Source organism: Pelodiscus sinensis, chromosome 17 (assembly GCF_052426305.1).
Source record: "Pelodiscus sinensis isolate ZL-2025 chromosome 17, ASM5242630v1, whole genome shotgun sequence".
Classification (NCBI taxonomy): Eukaryota; Metazoa; Chordata; order Testudines; family Trionychidae; genus Pelodiscus; species Pelodiscus sinensis.
The window spans coordinates 32495131-32519598 of record NC_143068.1 but is presented as its reverse complement, the minus strand read 5'-3'; the positions used below and the strand labels follow the sequence as shown (position 1 = coordinate 32519598).

Here is a 24468-nt window from a genome sequence, read left to right as displayed (position 1 = left end):
GTAGATTCCGCCGCTGCTGGCCACAGTTTTGCCACTGGGGAGTCTATCCTGGGAAGCAGTGACTGAAAAGTGGAAGGGTGTTGAAAAACTGGAGAGAGTTCAAAGAAAAGCCACATGATTGATTAAAGTTTGGAAAATATGCTGTATTTAGACTCAGGGAGTTTAATCTATTTGGATATTAGGCTACGTCTAGACTGCAAGCCTCTTTCGAAAAAGAGCGTCTAGACTGCAAGCAGTACTTTCGAAAAAGCCCTGTTTGCATTCAAGAGCACTTTCGAAAAAAGGCGTTCTTCCTCATGAAATGAGGTTTTCCGCCGTCGAAAGAAAAGCCGCGTTCTTTCAATTTAATTTCGAAAGAACGCGGCTGTAGTCGAGACGCAGGTGAAGTTTTTTCGAAAAAAGGCTACTTTTTTCGAAAAAACCCTTGAGTCTGGACACAGCCTTAAAGAGAAGAATAAGGTTACGTATAAGTTCAAAATGGGAAATGGAAATTTTGTAATAAAGGGTTCTTCAGTTTAGCAGATAAAGGTATAATAAGATCCAGTGTACGAAGCTAGACAAATATAGGCCTTGTCTACACTACGGTGGTAAATTGACATAAGTTACGTTACTTCTGTTACATAAATAATGTAACTGAAGTGGATGTAGCTTAGGTCAACTTACTGTGGTGCCTGTACCACACTGCGTCAACAGTAGGCATCTTTCGATGACATAACTCACTCTTCTGAGATAGCTGGAGTACTAGAGTGTATAGGAAAGTGCTTTGCCGTCAATGGAGTGAGTCGTCAGCAGACTTGCTGAATCGACACTCGACTGCAGCATTGCTCATCTACCAGTAAGTGTAGACATGGCCACAGACTAGAAATAAGGAGCAGTTTTTAACAGTGAGGATAATGAACCATTGAAACAACGTACTGGGGTTGGGATGGATTCTTTGTCATTGAAAACTTAAATCTAGACTGGATGTGTTTCTAAAAGATATACTCTAGTTCAAATAGGAATTAATTCAGGCAAGTCCGAGGGCCTGTGTTGTATATGAAGTCGGACTAGTTGATCACAGTGGTTTCTTCTGGCTCAACAAGGTTTTAAATGCCCACATACCCAGGGCACTACCAGAATCTAATCAACAATACATTCTGTATGTTCTTGGAATTGTAGGAGAAATTGTGTGAAGAGTCATCTTCTTTTGACTTGACCCCATACGACTTGGCTTCAGCTTTGGATGCTATAAATGTGGTACTGGAAGAACAAGCCAAAGTAGTTCAACAAAATGAAATCCATGCTGAATTCAATATGGAATTTGCCAACTCAGGTTTGTTGATAGCTAGGGGCTAATGGCTTGCTGAAATGTGTGGGGTGGCAATATTAACAAATATGGAAACTCATTGTTTCCCTTAGTCCCTGAAAGGTCATATCTGGATGGTAGATAGAAGAAGCTGGCTACCTGGCCAACATTGTTGCTATTCATCTAACATATAGTAACTAAGCATATCAAGGCTTAATCAAACCTTTTAACGTGAGATAAGGAACCAGGGAGGAGAAAAGTAAGAATACAAGAAGCGTAGTTGTATGAACACTGGAGTCTAGCCTTCAAAAATTGTACTATCTGTAAAGGCAGTTGGCAAAAATAGCCTCACTATTAAAAATTCAAGTTGAAAAACTAATGTGAGGAAGTTAGAATTAAGTTAAACAGTTGGATCAAATGCTGAACAGTTCATCTGAACTCCGTGCAGTTAGGAGTGAATTGTTTTTCCTTTTCAAACAGGACTCAGCATGGAGCTTGAAGATATAGCAAAGATAAAGAGTAAGTACCATTTGTGGTGTGGTAAATTTTCAACAAAATTCCTATTGATACAATAGCCAAAAAAAAAGGTGGTGTTGGAAATGACGGTAAATCAACCTCATGCACCCTTTCCATGAATCCCTTTGACATCTGTTAGGTACATAGTTGAAAGCTTCATAGGCAATGGGAAGGTATTTTATTTATTTTAGAGAGAAATTTTGTCAAGTATTCTGGTCCTTTGAGCATTCAGCCTTTTTCAGCATCGCTGAGAGGTTTGTATAGCTGGCAGGAGAATGCCTCCTAGTCATTTTCACCATTGCAAGGACTTCATACATTTTTAATCCATCTCTCTTTTGGTGTTGCATTGGTTGTACCACTCTGCTGCAGTGGCAGTTCTGCCAGCCAACAGCTCAATTTGTACTAAAGAGTTTGACCTTAAATAATACTCTGCATCCTACCATATAAGAATACTTGCTGGAATAGAACAGAATATTTGAGGGAAAATGGTTAAATTGCAAGCACTCTTTTTTCTTCTGATTCCTCACGTTGTTCCCTGGGTGGTGTGACGTGAGTATGAGATCTGTACTCTTGGATTATGGCGTTAGGAAGTAATTACAGTGGAAGTCTTGATAATGTTTTCAAACTCAGCAGACCAGAAAGCGTCAGAGTCCCATACTTTACCAAAGTGGCTGCAATGCTGTGTTAAATGGATTTTGAATATTTTTGTTGCCAACAAATATTTTCAAATGCTTATTTCCACAGTTCCATCCTACAATTAAAGTTAATCACAGAAGTTACTCTGCATAGTCTAGACAGTATTTCAGCTGTTAGAGTGAGCGGTTTACATTGCTGTTTTTGCCTGTTCATTGGGCTCTCAATCACAGTACTTCCTTCTAAAAAGCCAGCAGGAGATCAGCAACAGTAGTTCAGAGAATCACAGAATACAGTGGCATGTAAAATCTCAGTTTACAGGACTATATAATTGGATGTCCTCAGTATAAAGAGCAGGCAGTATGAGCCAATACATAGAGCACTGGAATGAGACTCAGAGACATAAATTCGGTTCTTGGCTGTGCCACTGGCCTGCAGGCTGACCATCAGCAAGTGATTTTAATCTCCATGTGCCTCAGTTTCCCCATTTCTAAAACGTGGATGCTGACTTGCTGTGCAAAGTGCTTTGAGATTTAGTGTTATAAAATACTATATTATGCCTTCTTTCTCTTACCTGTTAACTCACCATGGTTGCATAATCTTCATCTGCTAGGCTCAGCTATACAAGAATAAACTTAAAAAACAACGTATGGTATGGTAGCACTTTATAGACTAACAAAACATGTAGATCTGTGGTCACCAACTCATCGATTGTGATTGACTGGTCGATTGGGAGGGCTCAATCAGTCGATCGGGAGGTATTCGGGCCCCCCCAATTTCCCCCAGCCCCAAGAAGCCCCACTATCTACCTCCAAAAATGAAGGTAGTTCCGGCTTCCCATGGGAAGTTTCCAGAAGTGCGCTGCCTGCTCCCCTCCTCCAAGTCTGTGGCGCTGCGGGAGGACGTAGGAGTCCCGGAGGAAGGTGCGTGCTGGGGCTTCCAGGGGATGGAGGGAGGCGTGCACCAGGGCTCCGTTCTTATGCGAGGGAAGAGGTAGGAGTCCCGAGGGCAAGAGCGCGCCGAGGAGGGGGGCGGGTCCCGGGGGAAAGTGTGTGCTGGGGCTCCCCTCCTCTGCGGGGGAGGAGTCCTGGGGGGGAAGCGCGCATTAGGGCTTCCATCCTGAGGTGGGAAACTGCGCACCGGAGCTCCCCTCCTCTGTGGGGGAGGAGATTGGAGTCCGGAGGGGAAGCGTGCGCCGGAGAGGGGGGAGGAGTCCGGAGGGGAAGCGTGCGCCGGAGAGGGGGGAGGAGTCCGGAGGGGAAGCATGCACCGGGGAGGGGGGAGGAGTCCCAGGGGGAAGCGCGCGCCGGGGAGGATATAGGAGTCCCTGGGGGAAGCGCGCGCCGGGGCTCCCCTCCTCTGTGTGGGATAGGAGAGGAGTTCCGGGGGGAAGCGCACACTAGGGCTTCCCTCCTGGAGGAGGGGGAGAGGGGAAGGGAGGTGTGCACCGGGGGAGGAGGTAGGAGTCCCGGGGGAAAGCACGCACCGGGGAGGGGGGAGGAGTCCCGGAGGGGAAATGCACGCCGGGGCTTTCCTCCTTTGTAGGGGTGGGGGAGGAGTCCCGGGAGGAGGCTCTTGCCGGAGCTTCCCTCCTCTGGGTGGGGAGGTGAGTGCTGAGGATTCCCTGCCCCAGCCAACACCCTGCCCCCTGTTCCCACTGGAACTCTGCTCCCACTGGCATCCTGGCCCCTGCCCTCGCCAGCACCCTGTCCCTTGCCTCCACTGATACCCTGTCCTCGGCCCCAGGCCCTTGCCCCGGAACCCACTGGCCCCCTGTCCCTTGCCCCAGCCGCCTGTCCCTTGCCCCAGCACCCATTGGCACCCTACCCAGCACCCTGTCCCCTGCCCTGGCACCCACAAGCACCCTGCCCCAGCACCCACAAGCACCCTGCCCCAGCACCCATTGGCACCCTACCCAGCACCCTGTCCCAGTACCCCGTGGCACCCTTCCCCAATACCATGTTCCCCGCCCTCACCAGCACAGTTGGGGCTACATTAGTGAGGCTTTTGGGGGTTTTGGAGGAATTTTTATTTTGCATCTCACTTGTGTGGCCCCAACTGACTTTTCTGTGGGTCGGTGACCCTTGACTCAAAACAGGTTCCCTGCCCTTCTCATAAATAAAGACAATGCAGAAACTTTTTGTTTGACATAGTATTTTATTTAAAAATGAAAACTGGCCAACAAACCCCAAATTAGGGCCAAACCCCCATCTGCCCACAGCATCATAACACTCCTGTACTCCCTTTTCCCCCCAGACCCTCGATCTGAACCTGTCATACACTGGAACCCCCTGCCCTGAGCCCATCACATACCCTAACCCAAATTCTTGCACCTTCACATCCACAAGCCTGTGGCTTGCTTAGTACCCTAACCCTACATCTGACCCCAACAGTGCCCAACCTGAAGCCCCCTCCCTGACCCAGCGTCCCCTTCTCCGCCTCCTGCATCCAGATTTCCTCCCAGAGCTTGCACCTCTCACCCCTTCCCACACCCAAATCCCTCATTCCCACCCTACAGCCTACACATCCTGCCTTAGAGTAGGAGGGTACGGCTAAATTGCAGGAGTTTTACAGGATTCCAGAGATATTCCAGAAAAACTCTTCTGCATCCAGCATTTGTTCTTCCGCTTTTTTTAGTGGAAGAGCAAACGTGCTCTTTCGGTAACCCCTATACAGGCAGTCCCCGGATTATGTACAAGATAGGAACTGTAGGTTTGTACTTAAGTCGAATTTGTACTTAAGTCGGAACTGGCTCCAGATTCAGTCGCTGCTGAAACTGACCAGCGGCTGACTACAGGAAGCCCGAGGCAGAGTTTCTCTGCCCCGGGCTTCCTGGAATCAGTCGCTGATCAGTTTCAACAGCAGCTGAATCTGGACGCCTGGGACAGAGCAGCTGGGGCGCTACCGGGTAGGTCCCCGCAGCGCCGCGCATCGGCGCTGCGGGGATCAACCCGGCAGCACCTCAGCTGCTCTACCCCATGTGTCCCCAAGTCAGCTGCTGCTGAAACTGATCAGCAGCTGATTCCAGGAAGCCCGGGGCAGAGCAACTCTGCCTCGGGCTTCCTGTAGTCAGCCGCTGGTCAGTTTCAGCAGCGGCTGACTTGGGGACGCCTGGGGCAGAGCAGCTGGGGTGCTGCTGGGTTGGTCCAGTAGCGCCGCTCCTAGGCACTACTGGACCAACCCAGCAGCACCCCAGCTGCTCTGCCCCAGGCATCCTGATTCAGCCGCTGCTGAAACTGACCAGCAGCGGCTGAATCAGGATGCCTGGGGCAGAGCAGCTGGGGTGCTGCCGGGTTGGTCCAGTAGCGCCGAGGAGCGGCGCTGCGGGACCAACCGGCAGCGCCCCAGCTGCTCTATCACAGGCATCCTCGAGAAAAGCCTGGTCTGCTGGGGGGGGGCTTTGCTCCGCGTCTCCATGGTCTGCTGGGGGGGAGGTCCCCGGGTCCCCCAGCAGACCAGGGAGATGTGGAGCAGATTTTCTCGCCCCGGAGGATGCGGGTAGCAGGACTGCGGCGCATCTGGGCGGTCCCACCGCCCGCATCCTCGGGGGCGAGAAAAGCCCCGTTTGTAAGTACGGATCCAACATAAGTCGGATCTGCGTAACTCGGGGACTGCCTGTATTCCTCTTTCCATGAGGAATAAGGGGGCTTCCAAAAGAAGGGGCTTTTCTGACCTTTAGTCCAGTCTAGACAGGCCAAATATTGGAAAAACCTCTTCCTACAGAAGCATTGGGAAAAAAAGCAGCAGTATAAGGGTTGGGGATAGCAAGTGATGGAGAGGAGAAGACTAGAGAGGAAGGGCGGGGCTTCAAGGAACGGGCTGGGGGGGGGCTAGATCTTGGCTTGTTCTGTCATTTAAAAAGTGATCATGGGTGTAAAAAGGTTGGAGATCACTGATGTAGATGGTATCATGAGCTTTCATGGGCACAGCTTTTAAAAAAACTCCAGTCATCTGAAGAAGTGGGCTGTGGCCACGAAAGCTCATAATATCACTATAAAGTGCTACCAGACCATTTGATGTTTTTTAAGTTTATCCTGTACAGGCTAACTAGGCTATCCCCTGGAGCTTCTATACAAGAATAGCGATCTACCACTGAATTAGAAGTCCTTAGGGAGAGAAATTTGCAAAGGTGTCACTGAGTGAAAGATTGTGTATTTATTACGATCTCACATACTACCCAATTTCCTAGATGTGAGAATCTTGTAAATGCAATGAAATAGGCAGACATACATATATTCTACTCTCCTGCATAGATTATGTGTCACAGGAATGTTGTGGCTTAATTAATTAATGCTTACTAAGTGCTTTTGGATGGTAGGTGCTCTATGAATATACAGTCAGTATATGTGTTTAGAGTTTTTAAAAATTAAACATTTGAAATACTTTAAAAACTGCTGAAATATAAATTTTAACCTCAGCTTGGTTATACAAAGACGATAAAAGCTAGGTTTAGGGGGAGTAATTAGGTGACGATCTTTGTAACAAAGGCCATTCAAAATAGCAATTTAGATGAGTTCTGGAATTTTTATTTACTGTGAATTGAATTGTTTTTCTCCTTCGATTGCTTTAAAGGGATTCTTCTTCAACTGGAAAATGCTATTGATGCTGTGCAGCTGCCCGCTAATGGGAATGGAGTCACTAAAGAAGGGAGGTAGGTGCAAATTGGCCATTCTGCTGTGAGATTGTATTACCCTCCTCATGAGCGTGTCTGTATGTTAGGAGGAGAGACTTCTGGCCTAATAGATAGTCTCCAATGTGAGTTTCTCCTCCAGAGTGCCAAAGGAAGATAATGCAGTGCTCTGAGATTGGAAGCCTCCAAGACAGCAAGTAGCAATAAGTGCTTAAAAGGTATACTAGCTGTTAACATTAGTAATTTTACCCTAGCTCTGGGAACCAGCTTTATTGCCTAACTGTTGATGTACACACAAAGTATATTCAGTGGGTCCCTATAAAATATTCCTCCCTATTGTACTTTCTTACTTGAATTGTATTTCAGTAATTTGATATGTTTTTAAACTCTGATGAGCATTTCAATATCAGATCATAGTAATTATGAAATCTATTAATGTGACCCTAAAACATTTGACCCCATGCCTTTAGGAATAGTGAGTAGTTTGTTTATTATATGATGCTTTGCATACAGTATTATCCTACTGTGATTGGGATTTTTCCATTTAGCCTCTCACTATTTAGTAATGGCAAAGCAAACCATGTTATAACCTGGAGACCACAGCGCCGATAAAAACAGCAAGTTAAAGTTCAGAAGGTTTGGTATGGAGTGCGTTAGTGAATAATAGGTTCTGTTAAACTGGACAATGGTCTTCACTTGTTTCTTTCTGATAGGGTGGGGTGACCCCATCCAATGTGGGAACAAGTTCACCCTGTCTTTCAAGCTGCCTTCTCTCTTGAGGCTGTGAGACCTAAGGGTTGAAGTCCCTAAAGTTGCCCTGTTCTGGAGGGTGTTAAGGCTCAATGGCCAAATTATGTAGGGCTACGTAATTGCCCTGATCTATGGGTAGTATGGTCATGTGACCTATTTTGGGTGGGGGGGATCCTTTCTCTATAGGACAGCAAGACTCAGCGGCCAGAGTCCATAGAAATACTCATGGTTTACAAGGCAGTAAGGTCTGATAGCCAAAGTCAATGGAGATACCGTGAGTCTGCAGGGCAGTAAGACCTAGGGGCCAGAGTCATTAGTGATGCTTGAGATTTGCCAGCAGCAAGGCTTTGTGGTCAGTCAGTAGAGTCATCCTCTGGGTGAGTCTATATGGCCTAGTCACGAGCGGCTACATGGGGCTGTGAGCCACCGCCAGGATTTTTGTGTTTTGCAGCCAAGTAGGGGATCCAGGCCTTCCCTCCTCCTCTGGGTCCCAGCTCAGAATCTTTGCAGTAGTGAGTGTGTCTGCCACTGGGTCAGCTGCATTCACAACACACTGACCAGCCTCAGGACAATGGCTAGTCCCATCTCAGGCTACTTCCTACTGTTATCTCTATTGACGTTTGCACATATTTGGAGTCTCCAGTTCCTTGGCCAATGCAACTTCCTGTAGCTCAGATATTCCTGGGATGTCCACAGCTGGCTGGGTGTCTTTCTGGGTCTTGGCACCTCTGGCTTTCATGGTCTGGGTTGCAGTGGTTCCTGGACAGGAACAGTAAGGAGTGTCCTTCCACTCTGGGAGTCAGCTCAGACTGAAGTGAGCTGCTCCGTGCTGTACCTGGAACATGCCCAGTAGGATGTGTGGGCATGGCTTCCTCTACACACAGTGAGGAGTTAACCTTTCCCTGTCCAGTGCAGGGTGAGTCCACCCCCCTCACACTGTCAAATGCTGGCTTAAAGAACCAGTCTAACTATGGTCTGGTTGAGGTACTTCATGCTTTACCGAACTGTTTGTAAACCAAACGGAATTGTGTGTTGTAATAAGGTGTGCATGAAAAGTAATTGTAAATGATGTGGTGATGAAGGTCATTGGGCTTTCAGACAAAAATATCCCAACATTATCTCCGTTAATCTTGTAACAACATATTTGCTATTGTTATTTACCTTTATTCCTCATAGAGAAGGGAATACAGAGAACGACAAGGGCCAGGTATTACTGTTATGAAATAAATAATACAGGGTTATTTGGAAGGTTTGTCTAATTGTGTTTTTCTTCTTGAATTGCAGCTACATCTTTGATCTGTTTGCAGAGGCCCAGATCACATTCCAAACCAAAACCTCCCTCCTGGAGTCGCTGGAACAGATTGAACAATTTCTGTCAGGCCGTAAGTATAAGCCTGTCACGATGGCTACTAAGTTGCATAGTTTTTAAAATGATAGATGACAGTGCTTTCTCAGAAATGCCAACAAATGGATACTTCCATATATAGGGGGCACAAATAAAAAGACAGATTGGGTGCCATTCACATCACGTTCTCTCTCTATTTGCTGTACATGGGACCACTATTAATTGTACTAAAAGCTTGTGAAAAGGCAGTAAAGAGTGTCTACCCACTCACCTCTGGTATACTTCATTCTCTAATTCCTGCTTGCATTTATTAGTCTGCAGGATCTTTCTAAGTGCTTCACTGGTATCAGTAAAGTAGTTTTTCAAAACTATATATGCTATCTTCTTAATACTACCCAGTGGGAGGTGATCGGAAGCCTTACTACAGAAGGGAAATGGCATAAAGTTCACTTTTGAAATACCTTATTAATAGCTAGTATCCATTATTTCCAAAACTCCAGGCTCTGAATTTAGAGAACCTTCACTGAGATTTGATCATTGACTATAAATGTACGTGAGCAGTATGAAAGCTAATTTACATTACAGCTTCTCAGTGCAGGGTGGAGATGGGACAAATGCTATGAAATCAAGTCATGCTCTCCTTGCACACCAAATTATGCTGCAGTGTGCTGGTGTAATTTACTCTTTGTGATCAATAATGTTTTTAAGCCACTTTATTTATAATCTTGGAGGTAGTGAGTGAGATGTGGATGTGTGCAGTGCACCTTTATCTGTGTGTTTGTGCACTCTCACTTATGGGTATATAGACATATGTGCATTAGTTTATATAAAATGTTAATATACTGTCATCTCTAGGTACTGGGATCTTTACCAACACAGCGGGATTACATAAACTTTCAGACATTATTCAGGTAAATAATTCTGCTTCCTCATTATAATTCTGAAAGATTGAAAAGGTGGTGGAGAATGTGGAAAGACATCAAAGGATTCTTTTTTCTCTTTGAAGTGTGTTTGTTTAACTCTTAAGCATTGGTGGGAGTTGGTATGCTATTGAGGGAAGATTTTCTACCTGACAAATCCGCTCAAACAGCTGCGTCTCCATGGCTTATAGGTAGTTTGCTAGTGTGTTTCATCAGCGATTTCATGACTTTCACTGTAAGCATTAAAGTATGAATATGGCTGTTTTGATTAGTTTTCTCTATTGAGAAATTGCTTCTACTTATGTAATTCAGTGGGGCATATGGATAAGAATCTTTTAAAAACATCTAAATTGATACAATTCTAAATTTTCACTGCATTAATAGTACCTAAAGGAAACCTGTTTGTGAGTTTCATTTCTTAGCTTCGAGGACCAGCCTTTCTTGGCATCTTGTGGACTTAAAGTGCGTTTACAGGAGACACAGAACTATTTGTGGCATTCAGAAGCCAGCTATAAAAGAGTTGGGCAGCTGTGTACTTCTGATATTTGACATAATAGGAAATAAGGGAAAATTGTTTCTAATCTCCACTAGGAGGAGCTGGATGGTTGAGTTGTGCAAATCGCATGTCCATCCAGCAGTACAGTAGACTTCCGATAATCCAGCACCTTTGGGACCCAGGGGGTGCCGGATTATTGGATATGCCAGAGTATCAGGAGATACTCCGGCGGGGGGAAGAGGGCTGTGATCGGTCTGCTGGGACCCGCATTGCGGCCGGCGGTGTGTGGGTTGGGTCGGGTTGGCAGGGAATGGCGAGGTGCGAACCCTCCCCCGTTTTGCATGGAGGTGGGGGAAGCCCTGCACAGCTGCCGGTGACAGGCCAACTAGGGCTGCAAGCAGCAGCGGCAGACTTGGGGAAGCAGCGGGGCAGAGCAGTTGGGGTGCTGCCAGGTTGGTCCCGCAGCGCTGCCCCTCACCTGAGCAGCTCTGTGGTACCAATCCAGCAGCACCCCAACTGCTCTGCCCCGCCACTTCCGCAAGTCTGCCGCTCTTCAGTTTCAGCACCGGCGGACTTCGGGAAATGGTGGGTCAGAGCAGCTGGGGTGCTGCCGGGTTGGTCCCGCAGCGCCGCCCCTCGCCGCGCCCCCTCTCCACCACCACCGCTTACAGCCCCATCAGGCCTGTAGCAGGCGGCTGCGTGGGGCTTCCCCTGCCTCCCTGCAAAACGGTGGAGGGTTCGCCCCTCGACACGCCGTTCCTCGCTGACCCTGCTCCCTGGCTGGCCTCAGTGTGTGTCCCAGCAGACACGTCACACCCCTCTTCCCTTTCCCGGCCTGTGAGCACGCTTGGGGCTTACAGGAGCTCCAGTTGTCTGGCTGGCTGGAGCACTTCTGGGTTCCAGTTGGTGCCGGACTATCGCAGGCCCTGGTTCTCGTGGGAGACTTTAATCACCCTGACATCTGTTGGGAAACCAATACGGCAGTACACAGGCAATCCAGGAAGTTTTTGGAGAATGTTGGGGATAACTTCTTGACACAAGTGCTGAAGGATCCGACCAGGGCCGTGCGCAGCTTGACCTTCTGCTCACAAACAGGAAGGAACTAATAGGGGAAGTGGAGGTGGGTGACAACCTGGGAAGCAGTGATCATGAGATGGTAGATTTCAGGATCCTGACCAAAGGAAGAAAAGAGAGTAGTAAAATACACACCTTGAACTACAAAAAAGCAGATTTTGACTCCCTCGGTATGTCTACACTATCCCTCTAGTTCGAACTGGGGGGGTAATGTAGTCATACGGAGTTGCAAATGAAGCCCGGGATTTGAATTTCCCGGGCTTCATTTGCATAAAGCCGGCCGGCGCCATGTTTAAATGCCAGCTAGTTTGGACCCCATGCCGCGCGGCTACACGCGGCACGGACTAGCTAGTTCGGATAAGGCTTCCTAATCTGAACTAGCTGTACACCTCGTTCCACAAGGCGTACAGCTAGTTCGGATAGGAAGCCTAATCCGAACTAGCTAGTCCATGCCGCGTGTAGCCGTGCGGCACAGGGTCCGAACTAGCCGGCATTTAAAAATGGCACTGGCCGGCTTTATGCAAATGAAGCCCGGGAAATTCAAATCCTGGGCTTCATTTGCAACTCCGTATGACTACATTACCCCCCCAGTTCGAACTAGGAGGGGTAGTGTAGACATACCCTCAGAGACCTGATGGGCAGAATCCCCTGGGATGCTAACATGAAGGGGAAAGGAGTCCAGGACAGCTGCAGAGATAGGGTCCAGAGTGACTTAAGACAAATTGGAGGATTGGGGCCACAAGAAATCTGATGATGAGGTTCAACAAGGACAAGTGCAGAGTCCTGCACTTGGGACGGAAGAATCCTGAGCATAGTTACAAGCTGGGGACCAACCAGCTAAGTAGTAGTTCTGCAGAAAAGGACCTGGGAGTTACAGTGGATGAGAAGCTGGATATGAGTCAACAGTGTGCCCTTGTAGCCAAGAAGGCTAATGGCATATTAGGTTGCATTAAGAGGAGCATTGCCAGCAGATCCAGAGATGTCATCATTCCCCTTTCTTCGGCTTTGGTGAGGCCACATCTGGAGTATTGTGTCCAGTTCTGGGCCCCCCACTACAAAAAGGATGTGGACGCATTGGAGAGGGTCCAGCGGAGGGCAACCAAAAGCATTAGGGGGCTGGAGCATATGACTTATGAGGAGAGGCTGAGGGACTTGGGTCTGTTTAGTCTGCAGAAGCGAAGAGTGAGGGAGGATTTGATAGCAGCCTTCAACTTCCGGAAGGGGGGTTCCAAAGAGGATGCAGAGAGGCTGTTCTCAGTAGTGACGGATGGCAGAACAAGGAGCAATGGTCTCAAGTTGTGGTGGGAGAGGTCCAGGTTGGATATTAGGAAAAATCTATTTCACTAAGAGAGTGGTGAAGCACTGGAATGGGTTCCCTAGGGAAGTAGTGGAGTCTCCATCCCTAGAGGTGTTTAAGTCTCGGCTTGACAAAGCCCTGGCTGGGTTGATTTAGTTGGGATTGGTCCTGCCTAGAGCAAGGGGCTGGACTTGATGACCTTCTGAGGTCTCATCCAGCTCTATGGTTCTATGATTCTATCAGGCGTGCCAAACCACTGGATGCTGGACAATTGGAGTTTTACTGTATTTGGTTACAAGGGATCTTCCCTTGAAAGAGTAAATTGCAGCTGGGGGAAAGGGAAGAATGTAGGTAATCTTAACTATGTTTTTTTTTATTTATAGAATATCAGGAACTTTTAAAATAGAATCCTTATACAATGTTTTACAGCTGCAGCTCAGTAATGCACAAAAAAAACCGTAGTTGAGTACACTCCCTGTGTTACAGGAATTGAAAATATACATGTCTTTGAGGAAGGAAGTGGTTACAAAGAACTCAGAGGATATTGTGGGCTATTGAACTGAAGTTCATATTCTAGCTGACCTGTGTATTTGGCTAAAAGGCTTGTTTTTAACTATATTGACAAAGTACACAATGAATTTAGAGAGCTGAGAGGTCAAACTGAATAGCATCATAACTGTAATACCTACATTTTGGAACAACTGGTGATATTTTAGATGGGGTCGCTTTGTTTCTGGACTTCGATTTCAGGGTAGTCTCCTTGCTTGAGTCACTGGATATCAGTTTGAATGGAACCTTTCCCTGAAAACTGATAATGAAATTTGAGCACTTTCCCAACTGTTCCTTTTCTTTTGGATCAGAAACATATTTTCCTGTTAATTTTCCTGGAGAAGTGGTGATAATAGTCATAAAGATTTCATACATGTCTTGCTGCTTCATTCTTGCTCATTGCTCTGTTGTGAATATGTAGAGCTCATTGATAAATTCAGGGTAAACATTTGGACATCCAGATAAAGATGCAGGAAATAATTTCAGATTGATGAATGACCCTTAAAGAAAATGAAAAATAAATGAAACCAGTGACCTTGTATAGTCAGTAGGTGGCCTACGCCCACCTTCCACTTCAGTCACCCTGAAGACTGCTGTAGTTGATTGTGACCTGCTGCCTCACTCCATTCACTGCAGCACTGTGGACTTCTCCTAGTTTCTAGGAGCCCCCTTCATCAGTTTACTTTGTAGGAAGTGCAAAAGTACCAGAAATACTAGTAAAGAAAGACAGGAGGGGGATGGGAGAAAGCTGGCTGTTGGGAGGGTGGAGTAGCAGAGGGAGCAACAGAAATGTTTAACAAATTCTACGAAATTCACTTTATCTGAAAATTGAATTGGATAACTGTATGCACAGCTCTGCATTTGGTAGCAGCATAAACTACTCAAATGTGCTTTTTCTTTACCAAAGCACCATAATATGTTCCCAGGCTTTTTATTCAAATGGGCTCCCTTGTATTGGCCTGCATGTAGTAGCAGCAGATATATTTTTTTTTAATCTGGGGAGGATAACATATGTCACTCCGCAGTCTCTCTTCTTGCCAAAGACTTTGTATAGGCTGTTGCTTACTTTCCTCTTTACTGGAAATAATGTTCCGTTTTGTAGATTCAAGCATTCCCTGTAATTACACCAGACACTACTATGCTTTAACACATCCTGTTCGATGGAATATTGTTGCATTCCTTTGAAGCCCTGGTGTGATACTGAAATGTTGCTGTGTCTGAGTGACTTATGTGAAATGCATTTTGTCACTTCTACTTGGATCATTTGGCAGAATTCAAGCAGTTAAATGTGTCTCACCCCATCGGTGATTCTTGGAAATATGATAAGCTGTAATAGTGAATTTCCCAATAACTGTTTATCAGGTTGTTGTGTTGTTTTTTTTTTACCAAGAATTGCATGCTTTGGCAGCTGAATAAACTCTGCCTTCTTTCAGATTTGGAATTTGTCAGGAAAGGATGATCTTGTTTCCTATTTTGTATTTTTTTTTAAGAAAAACTAGCTTCATGCAACATATCAGACAGCTCATTCATCACAGTATCTTAACTCCTTCTTCCACTAGTTCAGCGTTTCCCAAATTATGAATATATTGACAACTCCTATTTTATGACAAAGAGCAGATCAGTGGCTAGCCCAGTCAGCACAGGGCAAGCCCAGTCAGCACACAGCTGCTGTCCATGTGACAGCCTCAGGATCATACATTATAATCAAACAAGCTGACAAAGGGGGTGCTGTGGTCATTATGAATAAGGCCAACTATAACCAGGAGGCAACCAGACAACTCTCCAACACCACATTTTACAAACCTCTCTCCTCTGATCCCACCTCGGAATACCAAAAGAAACTACACTGTCTCCTTAAAAGCCTCCCTACAGCTACTCGGGAACAAATCCACACAGAAACACCTTCTGACCCCCGACCAGGATTGTTCTATCTTCTTCCCAAAATCCAGAAACCTGGACACCCCGGACGTCCCATCATCTCTAGTATTGGCAAGCTCACTACTGGTTTATCCAGCTGTGTAGACTCTCTTCTCAAACCCTACGCAACCAACACCCCCAGCTATCTCCGAGACACTACTGACTTCCTAAGGAAACTACAAAACATCAATAACCTCCCCGATAACACCATCCTTGCCACCATGGATGTAGAAGCTCTATACACCAACATCCCACATGAAGACGGATTACAAGCAATTAGAAACACTATCCCGGAGGACACCACAGCCAACCTGATAGCAGACCTATGTAACTTTGTTCTCACCCGCAGTTATTTCCAGTTTGAGAACAACTTATACCCCCAGATCAGCGGCACAGCCATGGGTACACGCATGGCCTCATAGCATGCTAATATCTTTATGGCTGACCTAGAACAACATTTCCTCAACTCCCGTCCCCTTTTACCCCTTCTCTACTTACGCTACATCGATGACATCTTTATGATCTGGACGCATGGCCAAGAAACACTGGAGACATTCCACGGTGATTTTAACAACCTTCACCCCACCATCAATCTCAGCCTGGACCATTCTACACGAGAGATCCATTTCCTGGACACCACAGTACAAATCAGCAATGGAAAATTAGACACCACTCTCTACAGAAAACCCACTGACTCATACAGTTACCTACATGCTTCCAGCTCCCTTCCAGAACACACTATACAATCCATCGTCTATAGCCAAGCCCTTCGATACAACCGCATCTGCTCTAATCCCATTGACAGAGACCAGAAACTTCAGGATCTCTACCAAGCATTTATAAACCTCAACTAGCCACCCGGAGAAATAAAAAAGCAAATTGAAAGAGCCAGACGAATACCTAGAAACCAACTACTTCAAGACAGACCCAAGAAAACCAACAATAGAACACCACTTGTCATCACCTACAGCCCCCAACTTAAACCTGTCCAACACATTATCAATAAACTACATCCTATACTGGAACAGGATACTAAACTCCAAGAGGCTCTGGGAGACAGACCCATAGTCTCCTATAGACAACCACCTAACCTCAAGATGATTCTTACCAACAAACACAGGACATACCACACTAATACCAACCCTGGTACCTTCCCTTGCAACAAACCCCATTGCCAGCTTTGTCCACATATTCACTCTGCTGATACCATTATTGGACCTAACCAAGTGAGTTATAAGATCAAGAACACATATACCTGCTCCAGAAATATAATTATATCCAGAAATATAATTTATGCTATCATGTGCCGAAAGTGTCCGTCTGCTATGTACATTGGACAAACGTCTCAGACACTTCGCCAAAGGATCAATGCCTACAAAACAGATATTAGACAGGATCACAAAGAAAAACAGTTTCTTGCCATTTCAACCAGCGAGGACATTGTCTCAACGACTTGATTATCTGCATCCTGCTTCAAAGGCCTTTTAAGACTACACGTGAAAGAGAATCCTCTGAACTGTCATTCATGCTTAAATTCAACACTTTACACTTAAGTTTGAATAAAGACTCTAATTATCTTACCCGTTACAAAGATAGCTTCTCCAATTATCACCTCTAATATCATTAGCTCACAGACATTTACCTCCCACCCCCATCCTCCTCCTGTTCTGAAATTTGATTTGTCCTTTTCATATGTGTTCATTTTTTTAATTGTATCCTTTGGTATATATGGTTGTGACAATTTTCTTCCACTATTTGATCTGAAGAAGTGGGTCTGGCCCACGAAAGCTCATCACCTAATAAACCATCTTGTTAGTCTTTAAAGTGCTACATAGTCCTGTTTTTTGTTTCAGCTACACCAGACTAACACTGCTACATTTCTATCACTTTTGTACAGTTAGTATAGCTACTGTAGAAATGCAGCACACATAACACAAAAAAGAGCTGCACATTACAGTCCATAATGGGTTGAAAATCACTGGATCAGATACAGAGTGATCCTATCAGTCTGCCAACTCTGGGCCATTATCACCTTAAGCAACTTCTGTCTATGCCATCAGATTTAGGAGCAAAGTACTTGTACACTGAGATTTGGGTCAAGTTCTGTCCTGAATCTTGAAACCCTGCTCAGATGGTATGAACATGTCTTGGTTTTGGTCAGCATCACTGGGCTCAAAGCCTACTAAGCGGATGAATGAGGCTGCCTCTCATTACCAATAGTGGGTCTCATTTCTCTTACAGCCAATCTATTTGGGAACACGCAGTTCAGAAATTCAGCATAAAGAGGAGGCTTAGTGGGGATTAATCAGGTCAGGTTCTTTGAGTGATTGCTCACGTCCATCCCACATTGGGGGTGTATACTTGCCATGTGCACCGGTGCTGGAAGTTTTTTTCCCTAGCAGCATCCATAGGAGAATGGCTCTGGCAACTCCTAGAGTGGCAACAACATGACATGGTACAAGAGGCACAGCGCACTCCACCATCCACAGTTCCTTCTTGCTGCCAGTGATTCATCATAGCTAGATTGCCTCAGTTGAGCAACTCTGTAGATAGTTCTTCAACCAGTTGATAAGTTAGTTTACATAGAGTTTGTTGTCCTGGATGAGATGTTGGCCTAGGAACAGAGCATGCCCAGATCCCCAAGCTTCAAAACTTGTGTTTCGTGCAGGTGCCCTATGCCCATGAGTGACCCACATGAAAGGTGTCTATGGTGTCTCGGCAAGGGGCACATTAGTAACCAATGCTCAGTTTGTAGATTTTTTTTGAGGGACATTCCTAATGGAGTCACAGTGTTCCTAATAGAGGAGCAGGCGCCTTCCTCAACCCTGGGCACTATGCCTCCAGTGTGGAACATCCCCTTGGAGCCTTCATGGTGTTGGCACCGCTCACCCTCCCCAATCCTGGTGTGGAAGGGTGAAGTCTTCAACCACAACCACTCCTCTCTGTCCCGAAAGGGAAAGAGAGAAATAGAGAGAGGAGCCTAGACCAGTGTTGGGCAGCTCATCACCTTTGCCAGTTCTAGAAGTGAGATGTTTGAATTCTGGTCCCTCAGATAACTGAGCCAGTAGAAATTTGGTTTGTAAAGCTGAGCATATGCATGAAATATGCCCCGCTGTGAAAAGGGTGTTCTGTCATAGGTATGCTCTATTATAACGATAGCACTTTATAGCCATCTGTCTCAGTGATTTATAAGAGAAAGCAAGTGTCATAATCACCATGTGGGTAACATAAGCCCAGAGATTGAATTATTTGCCCGAGGTGCACAAGAATTGGGTGGTGGCACCAGCAATAGAAGCTGGGTTTCCTGAGTCAGTCCAGAGCCCTGTTCTCTGTGCCACTCTGTGTTTCCTTGTTATATACAGTCCTATTTTTGGAAGTATAACGTCTCAGATTATCGGGTGTTTGTCTTTGTTGAAAAAAATTTTTAGACGGAATGCTGCTTTTATTTTTTCTTCACTGTAGTGGGAAATGCCTTCCTTTTACTATAAACTGTATCTTTATGAGCACTATTAATGTCTTACGAATGTCTCAAGAAACTTGGCTTACAGAATTATGCCATTATAAACATTGGTGTTTTTATTAAACAAGCTGCTTTTATTGAAATGGTGCTGACCATCTCTTTGAATTTGCAATCCCATAAGTTTAATAGAAGCATCTCCATTTAGACATGAAACCCAGGAACAGTGGAAAAGGACAGTCCTTTCAGAGCAGAGCTTATACTACTGTTTATTTGTATGTGGCATTTAGATACAATAGTGGGTGTAGTGCAGGAGTGGGCAATAATTTTTGAAGGGGAGGGTCACTCCAAGATTTTGGTAAGAGATCAAGGGCTGCACTTTTCTAAGGAGGAAGTGCAAAGTCTGGGATGGACGTTGGGTGCAGAAGGGAGGGTAGGGATTGGGGTGCAGGGTCAGGGAGAGGATGGGGTGTCAGAGTCAGGCTCTGGCTAGAAGTCGTTTACTTTAGGCAGCCCCTGACCAGCAGCCCAATGGGGACCCTGAGACAGACTCCCTGCTTGCCGCTCAAAACAGCTAGAGTCTCCCTCATGTGCTGCTCTGCACTGCATTGGTGGGGCAGGGGGAGACTTCATGCTCTGTCCCCAACCCCACCCAATCTTTGCAGCTCCCATCGTCCGGTTTCACCATTGTGTTTCTATTTGGGTTTCTGGCCAATGGGTGCTGCGATGATTGGGCTGGGGGTGGGGGTAGCGCATGAAGTCTCTGCCTCTCCTCCCCCCAACCAGGTGCAGGGCACCTAAAAGAAGCCACCAGCTGTTCTGAGCAGCCTCTGACTGCGGCATCCAGGAAGCCTGCTTCAGGGTCCCAGCAGGGTGGGCTGGATCAAAAGGCTTGGCAGGCTGTATCCCACCTGTGATCTGTGATCCCACCTTGCCCACCCCGGTGAATTACAAATGGGGAGATGGAAATAGGTTTGAAAGCAGCATTTACTAGGCTTTTTTTCTGAAAAGAGCATTGTTAGGTGATATATCATGGCTGAAATTTTGAGCACAAATCTGGAAATTCAAAGGGATTTTTCTCAAAACAGCTGTTGCCTCATCATTGCCAGCATGTGTATTAGTACTGTGTTTCTACTCATAAAATGAATAAAAAATCACATTCAATCGTGTACAACCTAGAATTATATAGATGAAGGCCTGGAAAGGACCTCCATAGGTCATCTAGTCCATTCCCCTGCACTGATGCCTTACTTGTATTATCTAGATCTTACACATGCAGTGTTGCTTGTGTTGCGTAAATTTGGTATTTGTTCACGGAAATGGCTCACTAGTTCTTCAACTATCCTTTTGTGCTTGCAAATATTTGTTTTACGTACTCTGGTGCTATTATTCTCTTCACAAAAATAGATGCAATGGTTTAAGTATCTTTGACAATCAGTTTAAATACTATATGTTTAAATACTAGCTCATTTAGGTTCTGATTATACATTTTAATATTTATTTTTCCTCTCTGCTTAATTGTGTCACAGGCACTTGCAATTTACAGCGAAGATGGCCCTATTTATCCTGCTTGTCAAAAATAGTTTCACCGGTATGTTTATTTTTGAGAGTAGAATTACAGCACCTGAGTATACAAAGCAAATACTGAAAAGATATTTGTAGCTAGGGACATAAGTGACTGGTCGACTACCCAATATACGTAGGCTCATCGAGTAGTCAAGTCACTACTTGACTAGTCACTTCCCCCCCTCCTTTGCTGCCTCCATGTCAGAGGCAGCAAGGGGGAGGAGCAGGAGCCAGTGCTGGAGGGAGCCAGCTTAAAAGCCGGTTCCCCCCAGCACTGTTTCCATGGGGGGAGCAGTGGGGAAAATGGCGCGAGTGAGGACTCAAGCAGTCCTTGCTTGCACCTGGTCCAACTGCTGCACCTCTGCCTTTTAAATGTAGTAAGAGCTGTGGGGTTCTTGCTACGTTTAAAAGGAAGAGGCGCTGCTGGGATAGCAAGTGCCCCAGTCTCCCCTCCCCCACCTTATCCACTAATTGAGTAGTCAATGGAAAATCCATCTACTACTCGATTAGCTGATTAGCCAAAATTTAACATCCCTGTTTGTAGCAGCAGCAATCATTTTACATAGTTATTTGACATGTTACTGATTTTGCTGGAGGTATCTTTTTAAGTTTTCTGTGCTTTGTCCATCTGTTTCTTAGATTGTCTTTAGCATTGATCCACCAGAAGGCACGTCCAGTTCCATGCCAATTCAGTCAGTATCCAAGTATTATAAGGTATGGTGTGTTTTAGTACTTTATCTCTGGTGTGTCGTGGGTGGGGTGTTGCAGTCAAGAGCAGACAGTGCAGAAATCAGTGGAGGGGACTACATAACATCCAAGAATGTTGTTGGATTCCAGGAGATGAGAATCTCGCAGGCGGGAGTCAAGGGGATGTCAAGTTTTTGCATACTATGTGGGGTTAAAGTCCACTGCTAAAGTTCCAGGAAAAAGAGAACATCTTATTTTTAGCTCTTAAATTTCTCCTAACAGCCTAGGAAGCATGGAGATGCTGTGATTGTGAATTACAGGAAAACTCATATGCCACATGCTTCTGTTAAAGAATTAGGCCATCTCTACACTATGGATGCTTCAGGCTGCACAGCTGTGGCACCATAGCTGTTGTAACATCATAGTGCAGATGGGGGGAGTATTGTTGAGAGGGGGGGCACACCAAGAATTTGGTAAGTGATCAAGGGCTACCCTCCTCCAGGATATTAATGGAAGGCATGTGTTGTCTGGGATAGAGGTTGGGTGCAGAAAGGTGCTCAGGGAGGCGATTGAGGTGCAGAAGAGGGTGCAGGGTCTGGAAGGGGGCATGGGTGCAGGAGAGGATTCTGACCTGATGGAGAGGTATAGAAGGAGTGCAGGGTCTGGAAAGGGGTTGTGACCTGGGGCAAGGGTGCAGGATGGAGTATAGGCGTTTGGGTTGTGACCGAGGGCAGGGAGGGGGTTGTAATCTGTGACAGGGAATTGGGGTGCAGGATCTGGGAGGTGGTAGGTGTGGAGGAGAGGATTCTGACTTGGAGGAAGGGCATAGTAGGGGGTAGAGGGTCTGGGAGGCTGTTGTGACCTGGGGCAGGGGTTCAGTAGGGGGTGCATGGATTTTGTTTGTGACCTGGGACAGAGGATTGGAGTGTAGAGTTTGGGAGGCAGTCTGGATGCAGGTGGTTTGGGTTAAGTGGGGTAAGAGTACAGGATGCGGGGGGACAGAGAATTGGGGGGAGGGGCTGGAGGGCCAGAGGCAGGGGCTGGGTAGGAGGTGCCTACCTAGGACGGCTCCTGGTCACCAGTCCAGCAGTAACCTTAGCCAGGCTGCCCTGCCTCTTCACTCCACTCAGGGCAGCTGGCTGCAGAGGCCTGTGTGTCTCTGAGCATTGCTATGAGTGAGAGGGGAAGAGGGAGAGGCCAGTTTCCAGCCAGTGGGAGCTGCGAGATTGTGCTTGGGTTGGGGCAGCTCGTGAAACCTCTCCTCGCTCACGGCTGTGCTCAGAGATTCTCAGGCCTTCACAGCTGATTGATCTCAGCAGCATGCAGGGGCGGAGCAGACAGCCATATTTTGCTTGGCCCTGGGGTAGATGCTTCCTGCATTGGTGGAAGGGAGATTTTTCTGTTGCTGTAGGATTTCCACCTCCCAGATCAGCAGAAGCATTCTTCCAGCAATCTAGCTGCATCTAAACCAGGGGTTAGGTCAGCACAGCTTCGGTGCTTAGGGGTCTGAATTTTTTAAATGCCTGAGTGCCATAGTTATGTTGAACTAACTTTTAAGTATAGAGTAGGCCTTATTTTCCTAAACTAATTTCTTGGGTGGCTAGATGTCATCCTCTTCATTCCAACACAGGGATTCCATGCGCTGGAGTGCATTTGCTTTAAAAACAACAGCACTCCTCTTCTTTCGTGGTTGTCCACCAAGAGACACATGCTTCATCTGTAGTAGTTCTCTTCCCCAAAAAAAGTTAGCGCAAGAAATGGGGCATGAAGGATTTGAAATGAACTGTCCTGCATAGCAATGGGGAAAGTTAATCTTGTTTCTCACAGGAAAGAATTGCATTAATTATGGCACTATTTATTTTTCTCTTCCCACACTAAATTCAATAAAACCCTGTCCATCAAAAGAGAGCAAGAGAATGTAGTTTAATGTATTAAAATACGTGGAATATGGGATACACTGACCTTTCAGTGTAATACTAAATGTTAGGACATGTCTTAATTTTGGATAAATGGATCTCTGTGGATGAGGACTTTGCAGAAACTAGTTCCTGTTGCATTTGATAAATAGAATTGAGTGTTTCATCCTGCAGATGTTCTGAAGGCATTTTGGAAAGGGTCTGACCCTTTGAAGGGCAGATCTCATTTCTTTAGACTCTGAGGATTGCAAACATCAACACTTTCCTTCCCCGTTATCCGGCATCAATTTTTAATTTTAGCATTCAACTGTCAGGCCACTTTCCCACCTGCATTGTCTGTTTTACAGATCCCTTTGGGTAGAGAAATGTAAGATATTAGAATGATAGGGATGGGGAAGAAATTTGTGCTCAGTAAATCTGCCCTACGTTGGCTGATCTTAATCTGCTTGCTTTTTTATCAGTTTCCCCTCAATCCTTTCCTTCTCCAGAATGAATCATGTATATTCTTAGTATCGGTCATTTTTCCTGATAGTTTAGTCCATGTGTTTATCCCACACTTGAAATTATTCTACTAGTGTTTCTCCTTAACTCCTAACTGCTAATTTTTAGGTTGCCCATAGTTCTTGAACTCTTTTCTAGGGATGTTAGAGATTGTGTAATTGAATAGTCAAGTAAGCGCATTAAATTCTAGTGGTTACCTAACTATTCAGTAGTCTCTGGGGGGCAGGGCCAGCAGCCAGTATGCTTCTGAGCCCACTCCCAGCGAGCCCCCTGCCATCCTGCGCTGCTGCCTCTGTATCAGAGGCCGCAGCATGGGGTGGCAGGTGGGAGACGGTCCACGAGGGGAGCCAGTTTTAAAACCAGTTCCGTGCACAGACCAGCTCATCTGTTGCCCCACGCTGCTGCCTCTGATATGGAAGCAGCAGCATGGGGTAGCTGCAGCCCTTGTCCATGGGGAGCTCAGGCCTGCTGTGGACAGAGGCTGCTTTGTGGCAGCCTCCCTGTCCCCCCTAACACGCTGCTGCCTTTAATAGAGGTACTGGGGGAAAATCAGCTCTTAAAGCTCCCCCTAGCACCAGCTCCAGCCTGCTCCCTCCCCCCGCTGCCTCTGTAGGAGGCAGCAAGGGGAGAGCAGGTGGTTCCAAGGGAGCCAGTATGCTTGGGGAGCTGGCTTGAAAGCTGGCTCCCTGTGTGTATTGGCTCCAGCCTATCCCCCTCACTGTCCATGCTGCTGCCTCTCCATTATAGGCAGCAGCACTAGGGGAGGGAAGGTGGATCCGGTGTTCATGGAGATACAGAGGCATCAAGAGCGGGGCTGGAGGGGAATGCATGTAAACAACAAGATTAACTGATAAGCTCAGCCTTAGTGGTTAATCATGTAGTCACCTACAGAAAGACATCCCTACTTTTTACTTGCATGAACATTTTCT

At 46.2% G+C, this 24468-nt stretch overlaps 1 protein-coding gene across 13 annotated transcripts in view; it reads left to right on the top strand.

The window, feature by feature from the left end:
• The window catches only part of RTEL1 (regulator of telomere elongation helicase 1), a 118853-nt gene that overhangs the window by 21603 nt on the left and 72782 nt on the right, over positions 1 to 24468 (top strand). For all 13 annotated transcript variants that reach the window (XR_012896473.2, XR_012896475.2, XR_012896472.2 and 10 more), the window contains 6 exons: positions 1159 to 1312; positions 1766 to 1804; positions 7007 to 7085; positions 9099 to 9196; positions 10015 to 10070; positions 21075 to 21149. Coding sequence is in view for 8 of the 13 variants with exons in the window: in XM_075900945.2 (XP_075757060.1) it covers positions 1159 to 1312; positions 1766 to 1804; positions 7007 to 7085; positions 9099 to 9196; positions 10015 to 10070; positions 21075 to 21149 (501 nt within the window). In the remaining 5 variants the exon portion in view is untranslated. The remainder of the gene's footprint in view (positions 1 to 1158; positions 1313 to 1765; positions 1805 to 7006; positions 7086 to 9098; positions 9197 to 10014; positions 10071 to 21074; positions 21150 to 24468) is intronic.